Below are 23,376 nucleotides of genomic sequence, written 5' to 3'. Positions count from 1 at the left end.
TGCCCACTGGTGAATCTACAGGAGGGAGAGAGGCTTTTTACCCCTTCCCTCTAGAGCTCTCTCTCTCTCTCCCTCCCTCCTCCCCCTGTTTTCCCTCCTCCTTCCAAATTTCAGCACATATTACAATTATGATCCCACGTGTGTGGTGTCACATCGCCAGCTGGTGACTGTAAACCACAAAGTAATGTGGGTTGTTTTATTCACTCACTGATTTTATGTGCTATTTTATTACAAATTCTAAGCATGGTTAAAACAAGCTGTGGGCTCTGTGAACACATTGTTTCACAGGCTGTTGTTGATATAATAAAATCGACACACTCTGGTGCACTAAACAGTCAGTTTTTTTTGCACTAATTTGTGCATCAACGTGATTATGTAAAAGAAAACCCTGCATAACCTATAATATCTTGAGAAATATATATTATTACCTTGCATTATTTAACAAGGTGACTTCCTGTGATCAAATACGCACACAGCTGCGGTCATACATCATTTTAACTGTGAGATTATGGTTTATTTTCATCAATAATGACGTCAGAAACTTCAGATGCATCGTAATCCGAACAGGACGCTGGCCCTTTAAGAGCGAACATAGCCTCAGGCGTGCGTGCTACGTCATCACGTACTGTACTAGACAACCTGCCTCTGCTGTATAGCTATAGCAATATCTCTGACATGCCATATTTTATCACCTCTTCTACACCAGTCTGACTGGTTCAGCAGGCAGGCCGGACAGACGTAGTGAGTGTTTTGTATCGTCAATATGTCGCCTGTAAAACGAGACGTATGCTTCGTTTAAACATCGATATTTAAGCTCGTGTTTCAGGATGTTTACATATCAGAGCTAATGAACCGCTGGGTGACAGGGTTCACCTGTTAGGATCCCAGCAGCTACGGAAGCCCCGCCTGTTTGTTATAAAGCTAGGTCGCATCACGTGAGCACTGTTGTTACTGTTACATGTTATGATGTTCTCAGATTTGTACAGAAGTTAATGCCAGCAGTGATAAAGGGATTTTTCTGCCTCCAGGTGTCTGAGGATCCACTGACACGATGATCTACATCATAATGGGAGTCTCAGGCTGTGGAAAGTATGTACACTGTGTTTATGTTTGTATAGGACAGACTTATAAGGTGGTATCTCACATAAGAAGCACAATGAGCAGAGCTCAACTAACATAAGTTTACTAAGTCACATGAGGGGAAAGATGCGGAAATGCTTTGGGAGAAATGCTTTTTTTTTTTACATGAGTGAGGGGGAATTTGTTTGAAAAAAGATGGTCTGAGTGGTCAAATCGCTATGATAGCAATGGGAAAGGATTAATGAACACAAGCTACTCATATGTTGTTTCATTCTATCAGGTCTGACAGTCATCCAGGGGAGCACTTTTCTTTACTCTTTCTGTATTTAAACTCCATGTATTTCATTTTATTTTTCATTTCATTTCATTTATTGGTTTTTTTTGGTGTGTGTGTGTGTGTGTGTGTATATGTGGGGGGGGGGGGGGGGGGGGACTAATGAAAGAAGAACTAACTGATTATAAACCATGAACACAGTAGGCAGAACCTTAAATATGAAATAGAATCAAAGATATTTTCTATGACACCAAAATTACATAACATACTTTAAAATTCAAACCTGTGCCGTAACTGTTTTCCATTTATCATTGTTCTCAACAGTTTGTTATTCTGATGTATCACTGCATGACACACCTGTTCACATGATTTATCACTCAGAAATTAAAGAAAGAAATGCTTTGTAAGCTCCGTAATGACAGATACATGATATAATATGATCAAAAAGTGATTTCGTGGTGGTGGTTTATGAACCGTTAATACCTCACTCCATCACATAATTAGTTACACTGTACTACTATCTGGAGAGGGCAGTAAGCCAGCTGAACTTTGCTTAGTCCTGTAAAGAATGTAAATTAACACCCATCAACTAATTATATTAATTGCTGAAAATCAGCCGAGTTATTACTTATTACTTACTTATTATTACTGTCTATAAAAATAGTGACAAATGGTCATCACAAAGAGCCTGGTTCTGTTCAACGTTTCTGTCTGTTAAAGGAACAGTGTGTAAGATTTCGGGGGGTTTAGTGGAATTCAGGGGTGAGGACTGCAGATTGCAACCAGCCGAAACTTCTCCCTGTAAGAATTTCTGTAGTGTTAATTGTTCAGGTTTTTACCAGGAGCTGAAATATTCACAGAGGTATCTTCCTCTCAGAACAAATAAATAAAGAAAGAAACAAACAAATAATAAAGCAGTTTCAAGATACACATCAGAGTTCCTCCCCTTATTGGCTCATTGCAGATGGGTTGCTCACCTAGCATCTGCAAATATGTACTCACCTATTTTTTCCGATAACTTACCCTATTTCTGATCCAGATGTTCAGGGAGGTTTTTACCGTGCGCTGAATTATCCACAGAGGTCTCTTTCTCTCCAAAACAAAAGACCTGGTGATTTGAACTGGTAAAAGCACTGAGTAAAGCAGTTTCACATTAAAAAAATCCATGTTTTTCTGACGCTCTCATTGCAAATTGGCTGCTAACTACAGTGGCTGATGTGAAAACATGAATGGCCCTGTCTAGAGCCAGTGTTCAGTTTGTCTGTTCCAGGCTACTATAGAAATATGGTTGTGGAACATGCCGATGTCTGCAGACAAGGACCCACTCTCTATGTAGATATAAATGGCTCATTTTAAGGGTACAAAAACACAGTGATTCTTATTTTCAGTTTATTATGTACTAAAGAAAACATATTACTCATTATATTATATTCCATTTTTGCCAACATATCCTAAATCCTACACACTGAAGCCCAAAGTGATGACTTAAAATGACTTGTTTTATCTGCCAGAGCACAAAACATAGATATTCAAATTAACATAACACAAGACAAAGACATGCAACAAATCAACACAGCAATGAAGCTTCAATCGGGCAATGCTCAACACTGTTGTAAACTATTCATTGATCATCAATATAGACTACTTGCTGACTATTTAAAATATCTACCAATGATTTAAGCTTTAAACGACAGCATGTCTGTGACAGTAAAGTGATGGTTCAAAGCAGTAGATCAGATCAATGTTACTGCACTGTATCAATTCTGTCTGTTACGTCTTACTCATTTTCTCATATAGGAGCAGCTTAGGGGCCCTCCTCTCAGAAAAGGTAATTGGATCCACCTCACACCCTACACTAACACAACTCCATCATTTTTCTGCTCACAGTATGACTTATCAGTGTTTGTATCCACCTGTCAGCTGGGCTGGCCGCTGCACGAAGGGGATGACTTCCACCCACAGGGGAACATTGAGAAGATGGCTCGTGGTGAACCGCTCACAGACCAGGTGTGTGTGTGTGTGTCTGTGTGGAGGTGTCTTGTCAGCTCACATCAACTGTCAGTCATTTACAGAGTGAGCCATTTCACTTCTGTCATGAGTAAATCATTCTCAGAGAACTCAACAAGTGGCCAGAGGAGGCTCCAGTAGAGCAGACAGAGAGAGCAGCAGGGATGAAAACTGAGCTTTTCATCGCTGCCCACAATCCTAAAATTCAGTTGAGGGATTTATTTCCTGTTTGTCTAATATTTGTCTTTTTTTCCCTTGTTTGCTGAATTTCAAAATAAAGGTAGACTGACAAACTATTGACTGGCCGCCTGCCAACGCTGAGTTTACAAGCTCACAGACAGAGCAAGCCTTGCCAACATTTGGCAGCCGTTTGCTGGTAGCGCTGTTTGGTGGCTCATGATAACCTCCCACTCAGAAATCTGCTTTGAGCGGCGGGGAGAATTCCCCCGGGACCTGCTCTGTCCAATGCTTTGGCATGTTTTTAAAATACTCAACAGTCGGCAGTTTGAGAATGGATGTAAATTTGGGATTACTGTCAGGCTGTGGCAAACACGTGTCTTTCATGCCAGTATTAGAGTTGGCAGGTTGAGGTTGGCATCACCGCACAGGACATGAGAGAATGTGATTCCTCTCATTCAAGTTCAGCTCTTCATATTAAAGGCTCTGCAGTGTAAAAAAAAATGTGACTTCAGATCAGTTGTTACCAAATTAGGACTGATTCTATTTCTGATTGCAGTGTAATTAAAGATGTCTGTCTGCCTGATCTCTGTTTGATTCCCTGATTGGTTCTTTCAAAGACTCTCTGACTTGAGTCCATTAAATAGAAAATATTGTCAGTGTGGGCTCTGACTTGGAATAATAAGATCCACTATAAAACCCTGTGCTGCATTATGGTCACTGCAGCTATGAGGGTACTTAGATTTTTCACGTTTTTTAAAGGTCCCATATTGTAAAAAGTCAGATTTCTGTGTCATTTTTGACATGAAGCAGGCAAAGGTGCTGTATGAATACTGTGAAAATATCGAAACACTCAATCCACAGAGCAATGCCCACAGTTCGTATTCAGTAACTGTGCCTTTAAACAAGCCGTCAGGACTCTCGTTAAGTTGTAATGTCACAACTATACAATAAACAAAAAACGAACAAACGAAACAAACAAATCTAAATGGGCCCTTATGTATTCCCTGTCGGACTGTTGCCCTGTACGTGAATGGCATCAGCTGACAGGAAATAAACACAGACCCAAGCTGTTGCCTAGCAATGCAATTTCAGCTAAACACTCAGCAGACAAAATCACCTTTTTTTTTTTATAATAACTTAGGGGTAGAAATTCCTTGCTTGAAGTAGCTACATGAAATCAAACAACACTGAGTAAATGCTGCCTCGGTTAGTTCATTTTTTTTAGGTACCTAAAAAAGGCCTACACCCCAAAAATATCAATATCGCTTTAAGTGTATGCTATATTTAGAATATTTTTAGCACTTTACCTTGCTGTCAGACAGCTTTTTCCAATAAGGAATTGCAGTCGATGTATCCATCAACAATACCAGTAATTTTACAGAGCAGAACACTAAGATGCTCCACCATGGCCTCAATTGGTTGGTGTGTAAGGTAAAGCAGAATAAATATTCAAATACAGATTACACTGATATTGATTTTTTTAAGTGGCTAAAATACATTTTGCTGCAGCCCTGTCCACAGTAGTATATTGTTTAACTTCTGTGCAGGTTGATTTGTTTTATCAATGATGACAGCAAAGAAACAGAGTACATTAAATAAGCGCAGCAGAAACGTCACACTGCAAAAACTCAAAATCTTACCAAGAATATTTGTCTTATTTCTAGTCAAAATGTCTCATTTCTAGTCAAAAAAAAATCTCATTACACTTAAAATAAGACTCATCACCTAAAAAGTTACTTGTTTTTAGGCAATTTTCACTTGTTTCAAGTAAATTTTCACTTGAAATAAGTAGAAAAATCTGTCAGTGGACCAAGTTTTTTTTGCTTGTAATAAGAAAAAAAACCTTGCTCCACTGACAGATTTTTCTACTTATTTCAAGTGAAAATTTCAAATATTCTTGGTAAGATTTTGAGTTTTTGCAGTGCAGCTAGTACGTTACAGTTATGGCTGAAAATGACAACAGAAATGAACATGTTTGCTGATTTCATATATCTCCGCAACTGAAATAAATTGCTAGTTGTTTACCTGGAAGTGAGTGTTGTTGAAGCCAAGATGTGTAAGACCCGCAAACACTGACCAATCAGAGCAGACTGGGCTTTTACGAGAGGGGGTCTTAAAGAGACAGGCGCTAAAACAGAGTGTCTCAGACAGAGGGTGAATACAAGTATATTCAGGCAGACAGTGTGAGAAAAATATGTTTTTTGAACATTAAAGCATTTAAACATGTTCTAGTAGTAACCCAAAATACAAGTACAAACCTGAGAATGAGAATAACATGGGACCTTTAAATATATTTTCATGTATAATATAGTATTTTCAGAGGAGCAACATCTCTACAAAGTATAAAAATATTTTTGGTGAATTTATGAAACAACCTTCAGATTGATGACGCAAACCCTCAGATTGCATTGCAGGCTCAGCTCGCCCTGTCTGCCCTGTGATGCTATGCAGTGCACAGCTTGCCTCTCTGATGGCCAATGTTATGATGAAACTAGGAGTATATGTGCCTGGATTTACCGACCCAGTCTCATTAAAGGGCAAGGCCAGAATCAGTGATCATGCCTGTGACCCCAGGCAGCGCCTTCTCTTGCTTCCCTGGGCAGCCAAAAAGCTCAAAGCTGTAAACCCTGAAACCAAGTAAATGATGAGAACTCTTGTCTGTCTTTAAAACAGCTGTAGTCAGTATTTTCATAATAACAGTGCACCAAATGACAGTTTGATGTAACTGCAGAGAATTATCTATGGAATTATCACCCGAATTTCTAACAGCAAAAGAAAAAATACAGGGTGCTCACAGTTGTGAAGTGGTGGAATTCAGGTGAATGTGAGGTGCTCTTGAAGTCAAACTGGTTAGCAATAGGGAAAAAAGGAGGCCACTGGGCATCAAGCCAAGGATGTATAGTTAAAATCTCTTGATCAAAAGAGAACACTGACCAGTTTCAGCCCACTCTGTGTCTGCCTTGTTCTCTTTCCACTCAAATCTTTTTGTAACTTTAATTTTTATGTGCCCTTAATCAGCAGTTCTCAAGCTTTTTCGTGTCAAGGACCCCTGAACTGACACACATTAGGTCATGGACCTCCACCAAAAAGGATTTTGGTTGTAGGATTAAGACCAGTATTCTAAAGCTGTCAACCACAGTTAAGAAGATAACTATCCCAGCTGACACTGGGTGAGAGGCAGGGTACACCTTGGACAGGACGCCAGACTATCACAGGGCTGACACATAGAGACAGACAACCATTCACACTCACATTCACACCTACGGCCAATTTAGAGTCACCAATTAACCTGCATGTCTTTGGACTGTGGGAGGAAGCTGGAGTACCCAGAGAAAACCCACACTGACCAGAGAGAACATGCAAACTCACTGAAGGGCTCCCCCACCCCAGAGTTCGAACCCTCTTGCTGTGAGGCAACAATGCTAAGGACTGCACCACCGTGCCGCCCCTAAGTGAGACCTATGATGACAGTACTCACTCTTAGGACTCTTACTCACATTGGAATCACTTCTATCGTATAGTTAATGATGAAAATAAGCTATTCCCCATTTTTCTTGGGGCCCCCTGGAACTCCCTCAAGGACCCATTGAGATCCATAGACACCTAGTTGAGAACCACTAGCCTAAACTAACAGCAGCATTTTAACTATACATCCTTGGCTTGATGCTAGTGTGCCTGGAGTAAGCCCAGGGGCTTCCCTTTTTCCTCTGTCACCTGAATCTACAGCTTCTCTCGGCTTTACAGAGCTTTATAGCTCTCGCTGCTCTCAGCATTGTTTTTGATGGCAGCAGGCGAAAAACCCACTGTGCATTACCAGCACCAAACACAGACAGATACAGGTCTTGTGAACATAGCGGAGCATTTAGCAGCTAAAGAGACATTTCCCTCAGTGAAAGAGTAAATATTGGACTTACATTCATCAGGTGGCCAGAAACAGGACTCCAAATTAATGGTAATGTCATTCCATAACCGCTGGATGTGTAAATAAGCAACTGCAAAAACATATTGATCACAAATATTAAAAAAACATGTGTTAGCAAGGACAACTGCTGCTGTAGACAGTGATGAATAAATTAACAACATGCTACTTAAAACAAATTAACAGTTGTTTGTCTCTTCAGGACAGATTGCCTTGGCTCCTCAAACTACATGAAGTTATTGAGAGGTAAGAACAAACAGACGCATGAACATTTTGCACTGCAAACACATCATACTTTTGTATTGACAGAAATGGAGAAGATGATGGGTTTAGGGAGTGAGAGGGAGCAGCGAGGTAAGGATATATGCAGGCGTGAAATTGTCTGAAAAAAAGATCAAAACTATCAAAGATGGTTTTGAAAATTGAGATGAAAACCAGAGAGCGAGGAAAGGGAGTTTGGGAGAGTAAAAACAGATTAAGTGAGTGAGAGTGTAGAGGAGAGGTGGGGAGAGCTGAAAAGTATGCCATCTCTTTCTTAAAACGTCTGCGGCGACATCAAAGACTTCTCTTTCTTAACTCTTCCACACTCAGTCAGCCCGTATCCACTCATCCTTGTATCCTATCTTTTCTCTCCTCACCTCCTTCATCTCTGACGCTGTTTGTGACCACAGTTCACTTTAAGTGAAGTGTTTCTAACATTTCTCATGTTATCCACACAACATTTCAGTGTACAGGTCAGCACTGCACTTGTCATTAATTCACTCCTGCCCTCACCAGCTATGTGCGTTTGTGTCTTCCCATCCCAGAGAAAGGCGTTCAGGCTCTGATGCTCTTGTGGCGTGCTCCGCCCTGAAGCGTCTGTACAGACAGATCCTGCTCTACGGCTCCAAAGCCCTCGCTTTCTCCTCCGGTCCAGACCAAGATATCCTGCCTCCAACCTACCCTGATGTCTTTTTTATCTTCCTACATGGTGACTACAATCTCATTCAGCAGAGGATGGTGGCCCGGAGGGGACATTACATGAAAGCAGACATGCTGCGTTCCCAGTTTGATGATTTAGAGCCTCCGTCGGATGAGGAGAATGTGTTGCCACTGGACATTAGGAGGAGCATCACTGACATGGCCATGGAGGTCGAGAAGCACGCCATCAGCCTCAAGTCGTCATCAATGCCTTAACCACAGTTCATCTGTAGTTAACATCTTAGTGAAGAGAAGTTTGCACGCTAGGGGGAGTTTTTGGCTGATCTGCTTATTTGCACTGAAAGGGAAACTTGGTATTTTTGAACATGGACCCTATTTCCCCATGTTTTATGCCTATGTGACTAAATAGCATTTTTGATATTGGTCCTGTTTTGAGAGAGACTCCTTCAGCCACAGCAGATAGGCTGCAGTGGCGGGATTTATACTTGCAGAACCTACGTTGTAGCCATCGCACGTGGCCTACGCTGTTGTGAGCATTTATACTTGTGCGGTGGTGCGTCTGTGTCACTCTGCAGTTACACCTCCAAAACACTAGTTGGTGTCGGGGTTTCTGTGAAGTGCTGTAAAGTTTAGTTGATTCGAAACACACATTAAAACAAAAAAATACTTCAAAAATTATTGTCTCCATTAGTCACGTAGACACAAAACATGGGAAAATAAGGTCCAGGTTGAAAAATAGCGAAATTTCCCGTTTAATACAGAATCCGAATAATTCTGTGGTGCTGAAACATTTCAAAACACAGTCTAAGTGCCATTCCAGTTTATTCTGCAGAGTGTTTGAATTGGGACCATTGTGCCAAGTGCTTTTTTTGAACACGAGATATAAATTTCCGACGATATTCCACAAAGAAAAATCTAGATTTTCACACCAGCAGTTAAAGATACTGTGGATATTAGCTTTTTTTAACTAATGGCAAGGACTTTGGTAGTTTTGTAAGTCTGCACTGTAAGGAAGTAAACAGGAAATGAACCTGGCTATGCAAAAATAAATAAATAAATATGAAGGAGTTGATTAAATACTATGTATTTTGTTACATGGATGTGACAGACACGAATCATGTACAGGAGACATTTGGCATTTTGGCATTATAGTCACTGATTGGGTTGATTCACAGTTGCATCAGCACGGGAATATGAAATAAAAATAGACCGATGATGGTTTTGGTTGAATATTTTATGCCTCAAGTTTTTGAATGTCGTGTTTAATATTTTATTTTGCTTTGACAACAGACCAAAACCCAAAGATACTCAGTTTACAATCACGAGAGACAAAGAAAAGCAGCAAATACTCACAATTCAGAAGCTTGAACAAGGGAATGTACAATCATTTTGCTTGATATTAAATATATAAATGATTAATGACTTATCAAAGTAGATGCCTATACTTTTTCTGTCAGTAGACTAATTAATTAATCAGCTAATTGTAATAGTTTTACAATGAACTCATTTATATTTTAGAGAATAATGTTTTTTCCTAATGCTTGAAATGTTAACTTTTGTATAAAGTTTTTAGAACTTAGAGGCGACAGTTAACTGGCGGACAGAAGAATCCCAGGCCTGTGGAAACATGCACCTAACTATAATGATTCATACTTTTTTTTTTAACAAATTCTACTTAATTTAAGACATTTGTTTTTTGTTTCATATGTCTCCAGATCTTTCTGTTCTCCCCTCGGCATTACAAGTCTCCCTCATCTGCTCTTCAATAGATCTTTAACAATCTGAGCTGCGTTACTGGAGTTTCTGACAACTTAGCATCAGTAAATGGATTAGTTTAGTTACAAGCGACTGCAAATCATGTTTTTATATCATTTGATCTGTCAAACCACGTTTCATGCACTCACGTCACCTGCCAGATGCACCGACCCATCTTAAAGTACAATCTTCACGCTGAATATGTTAAAGTAAAATGATTAAAGGGATTTAGATTAAACACCATAACGCTACACACTGCTGTGAGGCAGGTTCAGCTCCTCTGACAATAAGTTGATACCAAACGTAAGGGTCGGATCAGGTCAAGCTCTTGTGTTCCCTGTGTTCTGATCTACAAGCATTTTAGGCAAAGTTCTTTTTTTAAACTCTAGTGTACTGAAAGTCTTAATAGGTAACCTAATGTCTGTTTTATCACTGTTACAGTTAAACAAGTGATGTGTTTAGTTTTGTTATATTTTGGTCCTGAAATCCACCCTGAATTCAGCCTCCTGCTGGAATCAGAATAATCCAGATTTTTTTGGGATAAAAGGCATCCTAATCTTAGTTAAAAAGTTTTGAACACATACTGAAGGTTTAATCCAGATCAAAACTAAATCCGGATTACATGACCTAATGCGATTCCAAAATCTTTGTTTCTTTTAAACAAATCATTTTCAAGATCTGATCCAATCCCATCATCTTACTTCTGAACAGCTGAAAACACACACACACACACACACACACACACACACAGGTGACCATGACCGCGATGCCACCACACACCCTGCCAAACACACACCAACACTCAGCACTGTCAAGCTGTTTTTGTGGTGTGACTCATCTGCAAACCTCAACTCGAATATTTTAGGAGCTTCTAATCCAGAAAGAACCCCTTGGCTACTCTCATATCTCACACATCCAGACGACACAGCGTACGCACACACGCACACACGCACACACACACCACCAGAGATTAAAACCCCCTCAGTCTGGCAGCAACAGAGAAACACACATAGGTTGTCAAGTGGATCACATACACACAGATCTGATGTCAGAGTCCGTGTCATGTGTTAATCCACTCAGTCTCTGGGAGTGAGGACACAAAAGCAGGGCTGGAAAACAGAGCGCACACATGCGCACACACGCACACGCGCGCGCGCGCACACACACACACACACTTTAATAAGTGGCTGAAAATCACCTTTAAATATTACTTAATGCTTATTTGGTGTTAGTTAATGGAAATAAGTACGAGTATGTCATGTTTGCACATTTGAGCTGAACATGCAGACACAGATTTCAGGGTCATGATTTACGCTACATCTAAATAACATGAGAATAATAAAGAATCAAATAACACATTTGTGTCACAGACTAGTAATATATTGTGTGCCAACGCAGTTGAAGCTGTACAAACCAAAACAGTTGATGCTACTTAAGAGGTTAAGTGAAACTGCCCTCTAGTGTTCGTAGTTGAGTAGTACAAGAGTAGATGTAAGTAATGCAGAGAACAGCAAAGTAAAATACCTACTCAAAAGGGGTTGAATAGGTTGGTGAATTATTATTAAAAAGGATGTATAATGTATGTTTTTAGTCAGTCAAAAATTGTAAACCAGTTTGTGTTTGACTTGTGTCTTTATTGATCACTACACCAACTCAGGATACAGCATAATGTGTTTTAAGCCTCAGAAACTGGGAGAATTTCTGTTGCTTTCCTTTGTTTAATAAAATCAGAAATTGGATGTTGAACTCTTAGTTGAACAAAAACAAACATCTTGATGTCATTTTGGCTTCTGGGAACTTGTGACAGATATATTTTTTAAACCTTTTTTTTTGACATTTTATGGACTAAAAGTTAAATCATAAAAGAAAAACAAACAGCAAAGTTGTATAGGGCTGCAACTAATGATTATTTTCACTGTCAATCTGTTGATTATTTTCTTGACTAATCGATTGGTTGTTTGATCTATCAAATGTCAGAAATGATAAAAAATGTCAATCATTGTCTCTCAAAGCCAAAGATGACGTCCTCAAATGTCTTATTTTGTCCATAATCCAAAGATATTCAGTTTACTGTCACAGAGACCGGAAAATATTAAAATTTGAATTCAGATATAAACATTTTCTTTATAAAAGAGGAGTCAGATAATTGATAATAGAATTAGTTGAGGATTTGACTGTTGAGAACTCTAGATAACTGATAATGAAATAATCATTTGTAGCAGCTATAAAACAACTACTGTCGTATTAACTGTACTTTTAATCCTACTGCAGAACAACTGCTAACATTACAATAAACACAGAGCCATGGAGAAAACATAATACACTTAAAGTAGTCATAATTTGTCATTGTCATAATTTATGTGAAACAACAAACAGTGCATAAGTACATGATTATGGGACAACAGATTTATGTAAGCTGACTTACATCAGATCCACAAGTCAGCTAGGTGAGTGGAAGTATGTTGTTCAGTCAGTCGAAGTTTAGTGAAATCCAGAGGGACACAACATGCACCCCCTCCTCATGGCACAGAGACACTGTAGCGTGGTGTCTTTACTGGAGCTGTGTTTAACATAAGGTTAAAGGAAGAGCAAAAAAATCCCAGGTATTACCAGTCAGTGCAGTGAAAGATGATGAAACACAAAGAGCAGTCTCACCTGTGTAAAGTTAATCATTATCAGCAAGTTGTGTTGTTCCAAAAGTCTTAAAATCTTTCTGTCTCAGTTTTGGACTCAAATCCAAAACCAGGCCCAAATTAAATGTTCTCCTGGGTGAGTGAGTTGAGAAGATTTACTGTGCAAATCAGAGTTTTCTGCGCCTGTGTGATAAACACTGACATTCTAGCACGTTTTGACTTTGCAGAAAGTGAAGCTCTCATCATTTTAAACACACACAAGTGTAATTATCTCCAGTGTCTGCTCTTTAGAGCCTGTGGTGGATAAGACAGAAGAGCAGCAAGGGAGGGAGGGGACAGCACACAACAGATTGTGCCCCTGGTTCACTCTGCTGACTGAAGACTGAGAGTGTGAATCCTATGTGTGCTTCCAGCAACATCTGACTGTCTCTGGGTGTTACGAGCTCTCATTATCGTCCAGGTGGCAAGATGAAAAGAGGCCTGAGTTTCATGGTGTTGCACAGAGATTAATAATACATAACCTGACTCTGAATATGTATGAAACTGCTACAAGTCTACAGTATGTGAGGTGGATTTAAGTACCTGTACAGACCTGTACCTGTGTATTTCTGTGGCTCAATTCACATTCTTATGTACTCACATTTGCTTTTTTGAGTGCATAAGTGCATTCACACTGACAAGTAAGGCAAATTGCAGTGCACGATGAGTACCTGGATGGAGTACTCATAATGTTGAGTGTGGAACGTTTGACACTTCTCACCCTCACTACGGGTAAATATGGGTTTAGACCAAATACATCGACATCAATGGCATTAATGGAATTAACAGGAAATTACTGGTTGTATTGATAACGAGAATTATGGAGTAGGTAGTATACATAAACCTTGACACATTACTCGAAAAACTGGAAAGATATGGTATAAGAGGGGTTGTGTTGGATTAGGTAAAAAGCTATATTGGACACAGACAGCAGTTTGTGCCTAAACATAATTGTTGGGGTCCCACAGGGGTCAGTTTTAGGTCCCAAATTGTTTATTTTGTACTTAACGTATGTATGTATGGTGTCCAGAAAATTAAAATTTGTTCTATTCGCAGACGACACCAATGCCCTTTGTTCTGGGGAAAGTCTGCAGCAGCTTTTGGAAGAAGTCACGACCGAAATGAGTAAATTAAAACAATGGTTTAGCATAAATAAACTGTCTAAGAAGAGTCTGTGTATTTCAGTGTATGGGGTGGACTTGTGGAATGGGCTGTGTGAGTTGAAAAAAGGCACAAATATAATTCAATTTAAAAAAACTATACAAAAAGATGTTTTTGGCAGATATATAGAGGAAGAGAGGTTGTGTTAGGGGAGTGCATATTCATTTTGTAACACTGGGTGGTACTTGGACTGTAAATAAATTAGGTTTATGACTGTTGTTGTAAATAAACTTGGGATAGTTGTATATTAGTTGTAAATAAATTTGGGAATTTGTATTAAAATTGAATTAAAAAATGAAATGTAAGAAATGGGTAGGGACATGTAAGTTTTACTTCTACCTGCTCCTTGTCAGACACTGTTATCTTTGTCTGGTTTGTTTTTTTATTATTTTTAAATTTTTGGTTTGATATTAAGTCATTCATTCATTTATTCAATGGTCGCCGTCTTGGCTACATAGCAGAAAGGGAGGGATCACCAAACTTGTGAAAATGGTGGCAGTGGAAGCAGCTGCAGTTGCTCCGGTGAATAGGCAAGAGGACAAGCCAGCAGATATTATGGCCAGCAACAGTCTGGATGCATGCATTATAAGTACATAGTGTACACAGTGTAGTACATGGAAGTGTACTATGACACAGCAATATTCTCTGAAAGGGTGAAAGTGATTGCATTCTTTCATTTCTACCCTAATATTAACTCGTGTACATTTACTCAATTCATACAAAACATGTCAAGTCAGTTTTACATGTATTTATACAGCCAAATATCACATATCACACCTTTTCCTCAAAGGGATGCACAGTCTGTAAAGCTTACGGCACACACTATTTAAATAAGGAAAAACAAGTGTGAGGTGTACTGAGGTAAGGGCGTCAGTTATGCAGTGTTGGGAAGGTTACATTTGAAATGTAATCAGTTATAGATTAGTTACCCTGTTAAAATGGAATAAGTCATGTAACTATTTTATTTACTTCATCAAAGTAATGTAACTTATGACATTTGATTACTTTTCAAACAAAAGCTTTAAACTGGGTGAAAAAGCTGAAAAATATCTGAAAATATGTTATGTCAGAAGAAGTGCTTTATTCTAAGTATAAGCTTTCTACCAAAAAGAATATATTCAGATGTAACCCCTTTGTAATTACCAACATTACTTTTTTTTCAGCAACTGTGACTGATTGCAACTACATTTCTTTTATAATTCATTTACATGTAATTAGTTACTCCCCACCACTGCTGTTATGCTTGAAAGAAACATAATTTACTTCTGCACACAGAGGTTAGTGAGAGGAGTTACGGAATGAATATAAGTGCAGCAATATAAATATGGCTTGCATGTTTCCTGTGTTTGTTTTTTGTAGAGCACTTTGTAATCGTTGATCATAATGTGATCAAGTGTATGAGCTTAAATATAATATGTATGTGCATTAACTTATATATGTGAGTATGCACAGATCAACATATGTGTGTGTATGTGTACTTGTACATGCTACACAGTGAGGACCATACAACATATTTTGGCAACAGAGTGAGGACATTTTTGCAAAGTGAGCACATTTAGGCCTGTTTGAGGGTTAAGACTTGGTTTTAGGGTTCAGGTGAGAGCTAGGTTTAGGTTAGGGTTAGGGTAAGTGTTAGGGAATGCATTATGTCAATGAGGGTCCTCACAAAGATAGATAGTACAAGAATGTGTATGTGTGTGTGTGCACATGTGCGAGTGTGTGTCAGAGACTGAGCAGATGCTGTATAGCTGTGGTGAGGTCTCCTCCAGTTCTGATGAGGACCTGAAGGTTTGCCTTTCTGTCTCTGAAGCCCATTGAGCTCAGGTGCTCCAGCTCGTCCTGGAACTCGGCCTCCTCTACATGGACCTGACAGAACAGGACAGGAGAGTTATTTAAACGTGTTACAATAACATGATCAAAAAGTATTGGTTAAGATTTCTTGTGCCTCTAGGAGTGAAAATACAAGGTAAAACTTCATGTTTGTCTCTGTTTAATCTGCCTTTTACTCTTTTGAAAAAAAAAAAGAAAAATCAAAGACACAAATGAACAAACCATGCAGTCTATTTAGTTAGTTTAAATCTTTACAAGCACCAGCTGCACTGGCCTCTATGTGTTGAAAGGCATAAGGCTCTTAAACCTCTGACCACACCAAACATCACAGCTGCATGTGGCCAGATGTGTAGGGTGGTATTAAAGAGCCACACTAGGAAAAGCATGTCACCACAGGCTGTCAGTGCAACCAGAGTAAAGCCACTCTCTACATGTGGGACTGCTTGTTTAAGTGCTTATTTGAAATGTGTGCTATGCTCAGTGAGCACTGAACCATTGCAAATTTAACATTAGGGACATGTTGTATCATATACCTCCCTTTTGTCATAATAGTAATAAGAGGCCAGCATTGTAAAGAGAGGTTTCTATGAAGCTTTTGGCCTAAAAACTAATCTATGGTTATATTTTAAGTTCAGGAGAAGTCACATCAATTACTGGAGAAGACAACCAGGTTATAAGGAAACACCAAGGTACCCCATGATCGGTGTTCGCCAGCGCCTGTAGCATCTGCTGTACAAACTGCTGCTGCTGCTGCTCTGTCGCCATGGCAACCTGAGGACCACTTCCTGATTGGCTGTTGAGGACAGAGTCCGAGGCTCGCTCAGGGGCAGCATTAACACTGACTCCAACGTTTACAGTCCTGCAGGACACACATGGTGGTAACTCATGAAAAGTTTAACTTTAATACATTAAAGTGCTGCGTCAACCATCTTGTGAGTAATCTTCAGGTTGTACTGTGTGTGTTTATTTTGTATATTTATACTCACGCAGGTATCAGTGCAGGAGCCTCTGCAGCCAGAGTCTGTAAGCCCTGTTGGATGTGTAGCAGAGCCTCCATGGCTCTGGGGTTCAACATGGCTGCCAGCAGCTCTGGACTCTGCATCTAGTAATAATTATCACTGACCGTTAGTAATGAAAATATTAATCACAAACAGCAAACTACACTGCTGAGTGCTGTATCTGAAGATGAAGTCCGTTATTTTTTTCATGAGAAAACATTCAGGTGATGGACCCTTAGACACACATTACTAATTTGGCTAAAAAGTACATGACCTGCTTACAAATTAATCATCTGGTTACTGATGGTAAACATGCTCACAAGATACAATGAAAATGAGAGCCAACCCCAGATTCACTCTCGTTCGGAAGCTTTGTCCTCTTGGCATTTTGCCTCGCTATATTTGCATTGTATTTGGAGATGTGTCCATGATTTTCATAGCTTCCTCATGGATGTGTGCTGCTTACAGTCAGGCACATGCTTGCTACAATTTTATAAAGCCCCAGCCTCACCTGAGCAATGTGGGGGTACACAGGTGATGACTGAGAAAGATTATTTTGGTCTGAGTCTATAAATTTCTTTTTGGAACTATGAAATCCTGCATTGTATACCTTTATGGTGGCTATTTAGGAAAATATGATCACATACAAGACATTTTTCTTAAAGTTGAGCAAATCATAATACAGTTTGTTATCTAGTTGCGAAAAGTGAGAGTTTAGTAGTGAGGAGAATAAACTGACCTGTTGCAGGAAGAGAGGGATCTGCTGTCTCATCTGCTGCTGCAGCTGAGCATTTCCTGAGAACAAAGGGTGGCTCAGCAGCATCTGAATGAGTATGAAAATTGGACTTTAGGATCTGTCCAAGGATGTTGGATTTGAGTGGAAAGATTACCGGGATGTGTTAACAAGAACTAGGGAGGGAGGATTGTAGCCTGGTTCTACGCCACTGAACTGCAGTCCATATGATATTTTTCAGCAACTCAGATGCTCATAAATAACATAAAGTAAAAAAAATATATATATATGGAGTTGTGAAGTGGAAATTAGTGCTCTGATTGCCTGTCATACAATTTCCATAAAATGTGTATGTGTCACCTGTGCAGCCAGGTCAGGGTTCTGTCCGAGGCAGTTGAGGAGACTGCTGACGTACGGCCCAGACAGCAGACTCTCCATCAGTCCTGGAGTGGAACTGATCTCCTCTAGCAGTGACTGCAAGCCTGAAGTAAGATGGAGGAGACCACAGATATAAGATAATGAAAATCAGGGATAAATGTATGGTGTATGTTTAACTATACAATTAAAATGATGACTTGTTCCTTGGTTTTCCACCCTAAACATAACATCAAAGGACAGATAGTTGAAAGAGCAGATGCATGATTGCAGGTTTGCCAGATTGGTCTGATTACCCCACTATTCCATGGCACCTACTTATGGGCATGAATTTCTACTTTTTCTCTTAGTGTATTTAAACTGGATGGATTTGTATTTTCATGCCTGCAGTCACAGTGCTCTCAGAGTTTGAATTAGCTATGGGCGAGGCGGTCAGTTCTCTGAGAGGATCTGTGGATTGACTGGAGACAGGTGGAGTCTGCTCGCTTTTTCCTTCAGTTGGCTGTTGAGTCCCAGATGATGCAGTCACCACTGAGGGTGCTCCCGTCTGGTTCTGAGTGGGAGCAGAGAAGAGACACCAAAAATCAATAGATCAGATTGACATTATCCAAACAGATAGTTGAGGAAAACATCATTTCTAAACCTGTACCTGTGAAAATGTTTGCCTTTTTGTTTCAGTCTTCTCAGACACATCAGAATCACTGCTGATGCTTTCAGAGTCGTCCTGCTCTGGCTGCAAATTGCCGAGCGCTCTGTCTTCATTACGCATCACTTCCTCTATCATGTCAGGGTTCCTGATGAGCTCCAGCACCTGGAACATTGAACACGTGAGTGGAAGACATTAGTCAAGGAGCAAGCAGCTGTGTTCAAGTTGCAGAGATGAGTTGTTGAGATGAAAAATGGCCGTTCTTCTTCATTTAACAAAGTGATATCACACGCCTGTCTTAAGCCTTAAGCACATTTAAAAAAACATGTTGAGATGACATACTTTTAGTGATTCTTACTGATCAATGTAGCCTTTTATTATATTAAAACTAGAACTTCACAATAATCACGGTGATACAAGTTGTAACCTGTACACAGTATAATACACGTGACCCTGCCATCCACTACTCACAACCAAATCTGTATCTCAAACACACACTCACACACACTCCTTTATATCCTTACCTGTGTGATGACATCTGTGTTGTTAAGCATATCTTCTACCTCTGGGTCCGTCTGCAGGAGCTGCTGAATTTGGGGATTAGACAAAATGAGCTGTCTGGTTAGTTCAGGGCTGGAGGTGGAGAGGGTGCTCTGCACTAAAGGGCTGCTCAGGACACGGCGCATCATCTGCGGGTTAGCCAACAGCTGGCTCTCCATCTGGCGCTGCAGTGCAGGGAAGAAGCCAGGCCCGCTGTTTGTTAGGCCAAGCCTGTCCAGACCTTCCACTGTGGAAACAAGATCAGATCAAAAGAAAAGGAGCATATAAATGACCTGGAGAACTGAGTGGGATCTGATCAGCCAACAGCAGCAGTATGAACCCAGACAAGGCAATGAGGGGAGTTTCTATGCTCTGCAGTTCTTACCCAGACAGAGGGGAGAGGTGGGAGACGGTGTGAAGTTATCATGGTCAGGATCGAGAACTGCTGTGAGCTCAGACTGGCTTTCTGAAGGTGGATCACAGGTGGGTGCAACAGACGGATGCTGTGGCCTGGGAAGGAAGGAAGGACTGAATCTAAATCCAGAGTTCCAGTACTGTTGTAAAACCTGCATGTGCAGGAGGGGGGTTTTAGCTCAAGTCAAGTTTGACACATTATTTGGAAATCTGAAACTGATGCTGTGTATAAATGATATAATTTCACTCCAATTATGTAAAATTATTGCTGAATTTCAAAGCACTTGATTCATCCATTTTCAAAAGATCACGTTTTTGAGAAACTCTATTTTAATCAATTATCGCAGTACATCATTTTGTTTAATATTTTATCGCTATCTCAGTCTGGGTTTAGACCAAAGTTTTCCACCACCACAGCTGTTCTAAAATCCTCTAATGATGTGTTCTCATCCTTTGATAAAGGCCAACTTACATGTGCCATTTTTATTCGATCTATCCAAAGCACATTGACATGACATGGTTGATCGCCAACCTCCTCCTTGACAAGCTCTATTCTATTGGTTTAAAGCAAATTGCTCTCCTCTGATTTAATGCTTGTCTTCATAACCAGCGTCAGTGTGTTGTTTTTCAGGGTTATCAGTCTGACTACTTAATTTTTGAAAAGGGTGTTCCACAGGATCCACCTTGGGTCCACTACTTTTTTCTATTTTGATCAATGACTTACCTCAAGTATGTTCAAACCGTCACACCCATTTGTATGCGGATGACACTTATTTACATTTCTAACTCTGATATATTACAAATCCAGGATTCTTTACAGCTCGAGTTCAACTTGGTCCAAAATTTGTTTCATAACAACAGACTTGTACTAAGTAATCAGAAGTCCGGCAGCATGTTTTTTGGTACACAACACAACTGTTCACATCCCCTGAATATGCATATTTATTTTGCTGACCTGTCCACAAAGCTGCCTTGTTCAAATATCTTGGACTTTGGATCGACCCTGAACTCTCCTTTAAGTCCCATATGGATTTTATTATCAAAAGAGTGTATGATTGTCTGAGTTCATTTTATTCATCAATTGTTTTGTCAATTAATTGTCAGGTCAGGAAAAGAATAATTTCACAGTCGATATTACCTATTACTGATTCTGCTGACACTGTCTATCAAAACACACCTGACACTCATCTTAAACCCCTTAATGTAGTGTATAATTCTCTATGTAGCTTCATTTTGAGGTGTCCATATATAACTCACCACTGCTTCATGTGTGAACCTCTGAATTGGCTGCAGCCTAAATCTAGAAGGCAAATTCACTGGATTCAATTTATTTTCAAATGTGTTAATTTCAGTTGTCTCTTGTATTTGAAACAGTTTTGACTGCATGTGATTCCTCATATCCGCTTAGACATATGCAATATTCCTTTTCCTTTGTCCCCAAAGAAGTTGGACGAAGGTCATTCCAGTACAAAGCTTCATCTGACTGGAATAATCTTCCTCTTTTCTTGAGATCTGTTACCTTTTCCTGTTGCTTCAGGACTTCTTTATATTCAAATCTCAAAACAACTTTTTCATGTTTGTAAAATGTTATACTTTAAACTGCCATGTAACTATTTGAGGTCATGGTATCTATTTCTAATCTTCTTGTACAACAGCTAAGGGCAGGGGGTGTGGTTCGGAGGTGGCGAGCAAGATGTCTGTATCTGTGTATTTGTAGTGTATGTTTGTTATGTAACGTAGTTTTGTCTGTGTTTTTGTTCTGTATTTGTGTTTGAGGACCCCCTTGAATATGACATGCTACATCTCAGAGGGTTATCCTTTCAATAAATTCAAATATATACATTTCCAATTGTTATTGTTTGCAGGCTAACACACGTGTCCTTCTTCTCTAATGCAATAAACTGAATAGGACGATGACTTTGTCAACCTGTAACACAGGCACAGTATGGTGCAGTTCTATTTTTAGCAGTGCTTCATTTTCTACTTTAAAGTGACACTGCAAATTTATTAGCTCTCTAATGATTTTTAGATTTTGATAAATGTAGTCCTGGTTAACTAACACTCCTAGCGCACAAAAGTAATGTGACTCAAAACTCAGTCCACCTTTATATCTACATGCCACATGTGGACTACGAAAGACAGTTATCATTTCTACATGTAATGTACACAGTATAGATTATAATATTAAGTGTGTCCGTCTGCCTGTGACCAAATGAGCCAACTCCATCTATATTTCTGTGTACCTTTGGATCATAAAGATGCTGAGTGACTCATCCTGTGCTTTGAGGTGACTCAGGAGCTCTGACTCTTTGAGGACCCGGCCAGAGTGGCTCAGCACCAGCTGCTCTGCAGGGACTCCCAGGCGCTCTGCTAGTCCCCATTTCAGCTGTACACAAATACACACACACACACACACACACACACACACCAAAAACATCTGTTTGTCAAGGAAAAACGCGGTATGGAAATATTGTTAAAATAAGTGCCTTTAAAAGACTAAAAGGCTACAACTAAAGCGACAATCTGGCAGTTTTTACGCACACAGTAACCTAATATGAGCGGGTGCGTTTGGCTCCTGACCTGTCTGACGGTGCAGCCTCCTCTAACGCTGAAGTCTTTGCTCTCCGTAAGACTTTTGATCGAGACGTGGATCCTCTCAGACCTCAGACGACCACCCGGTGTTCCCGGTTCATCATTCACGGCTCCTGACATCTCAGCCCTGCCCGCGCTGACGGTGAAGGTGATGAGCAGACCTGGAGAGGAGCGCGCAGTGCCGGGGCGGAGGTGCGTGCCTGTCCCGATGACTCGGCAGAAAGTTGTGTGGATGAGTGCCAGCTCTGACCCGACTGCGCAGGGTGGCGTAGATACAAACCCTATGCGTCTTTATTATCTCTGGCACTTTTTTTTAAAATGATGTACAGCTTTTTCCAAGGGTGGTACTGCGAGCCGTCTGATGACACTAATTCATGCCTTATTGTTATGTAACCGGAGACAACTTAAAGATACAGTACACTGCAAATCCTGATGCTCTCTGATTGAGTTCACTATTTTTTTCAACATTAAAGGGACAGTTAAACCCAAAATCAAAATCATATTTTTCCCATTACTCGTAGTGCTATTTATCAGTCTAGATATTTTGGTATGAGTTGCAGAGTGTTGGAGCTATTGGAGATGTAATAAAACTAATGGCACCCTGTGGTGCTCAAAGTGCCAAAAACAAAAACTTATGTGAAAAATTCAACAGCAATGTCTCTTTCCAGAAATCATGACCTGGTTACTCAAGATAATCCACAGACCTTGTTGTGAGTAGTTCACCTAGAAATTATTTTGTGCAGTGTCCTGGTAGCCGGTGAGGTGCTCAGAGTCCAAGATGTTCTTGAATCGCTTTTAGTCTGGCCCCTCCCCTGGGACCACTTTGATCTGGCCTGGGAACGCCTTGGGGTCCTCCAGGAGCAGTTGGAGAGCATTGCTGGGGGGGAAGGACATCTGGGGTAGTTCGCTTGGCCTGCTGTCCCCCCAACTCGGCCCTGGATAAGCGGCTGAAAAAGGATGGACGGATGAACGAATTCCACCAACCGAATCACCTAGCAGAGGAAAGTGTGCATCTGCTCATAGACACGAGGCTTCTGCTCATGACAGCGCCAGATGTAAGAATTTATAGAGCCCTCTTCCATTGAGCTCTAGCGTTAGCTAACTTAGTAATGCTAGGTGAGTCAGCAGTAGATGCAAGATTTCTTCTGCACTTTCAGGCAAGTGGATGTAGGTCGGAAGTACACAGTTTCTACATAAAACTAGTCACAGCAAGGTCTGTGGATTATTTTGAGTAACTGGGTCATAATTTTTGGAAAGAGACATTTCTGTTGAGTTCTTA

The 23,376-nt window shown here is 40.1% G+C and overlaps 2 protein-coding genes across 5 annotated transcripts; one reads left to right on the top strand and one right to left on the bottom strand.

Moving 5' to 3' along the window:
* The first annotated feature begins 638 nt into the window (after positions 1 to 638).
* Positions 639 to 9,611, top strand: LOC125889783 (probable gluconokinase). Of its 4 annotated transcripts, none has more exons than XM_049577925.1 (6): positions 639 to 741; positions 1,029 to 1,089; positions 3,152 to 3,182; positions 3,275 to 3,361; positions 7,663 to 7,706; positions 8,267 to 9,611. In XM_049577925.1, exons 2-6 carry the CDS (start codon positions 1,052 to 1,054, stop codon positions 8,634 to 8,636), a joined length of 570 nt encoding a protein of 189 aa, XP_049433882.1. In that variant the 5' UTR covers positions 639 to 741; positions 1,029 to 1,051; the 3' UTR covers positions 8,637 to 9,611. The 4 variants fall into 4 exon arrangements, with proteins under 4 accessions (XP_049433882.1, XP_049433883.1, XP_049433880.1 ...); XM_049577926.1 differs by having other exon boundaries at positions 639 to 920; XM_049577923.1 differs by having other exon boundaries at positions 639 to 935.
* Positions 9,612 to 11,749: 2,138 nt separating this feature from the next.
* On the bottom strand, positions 11,750 to 22,487 carry LOC125889773 (ubiquilin-1-like). The gene is made up of 11 exons (XM_049577905.1): positions 22,086 to 22,487; positions 21,749 to 21,891; positions 19,477 to 19,601; positions 19,076 to 19,338; positions 18,555 to 18,716; positions 18,290 to 18,458; positions 17,891 to 18,012; positions 17,537 to 17,620; positions 16,786 to 16,901; positions 16,493 to 16,658; positions 11,750 to 15,835 (listed from the first exon to the last, which is right to left on the bottom strand). The coding sequence occupies exons 1-11, from the start codon at positions 22,215 to 22,217 to the stop codon at positions 15,692 to 15,694; spliced, it is 1,626 nt and encodes a 541-aa protein (XP_049433862.1). The 5' UTR covers positions 22,218 to 22,487; the 3' UTR covers positions 11,750 to 15,691.
* Positions 22,488 to 23,376: the final 889 nt, after the last annotated feature.

This window comes from Epinephelus fuscoguttatus, linkage group LG6 (genome assembly GCF_011397635.1).
Source record: "Epinephelus fuscoguttatus linkage group LG6, E.fuscoguttatus.final_Chr_v1".
Lineage (NCBI taxonomy): Eukaryota > Metazoa > Chordata > Actinopteri > Perciformes > Serranidae > Epinephelus > Epinephelus fuscoguttatus.
Note: the sequence above shows the minus strand (reverse complement) of the source record. Positions and strands in the feature narration are given on the sequence as shown.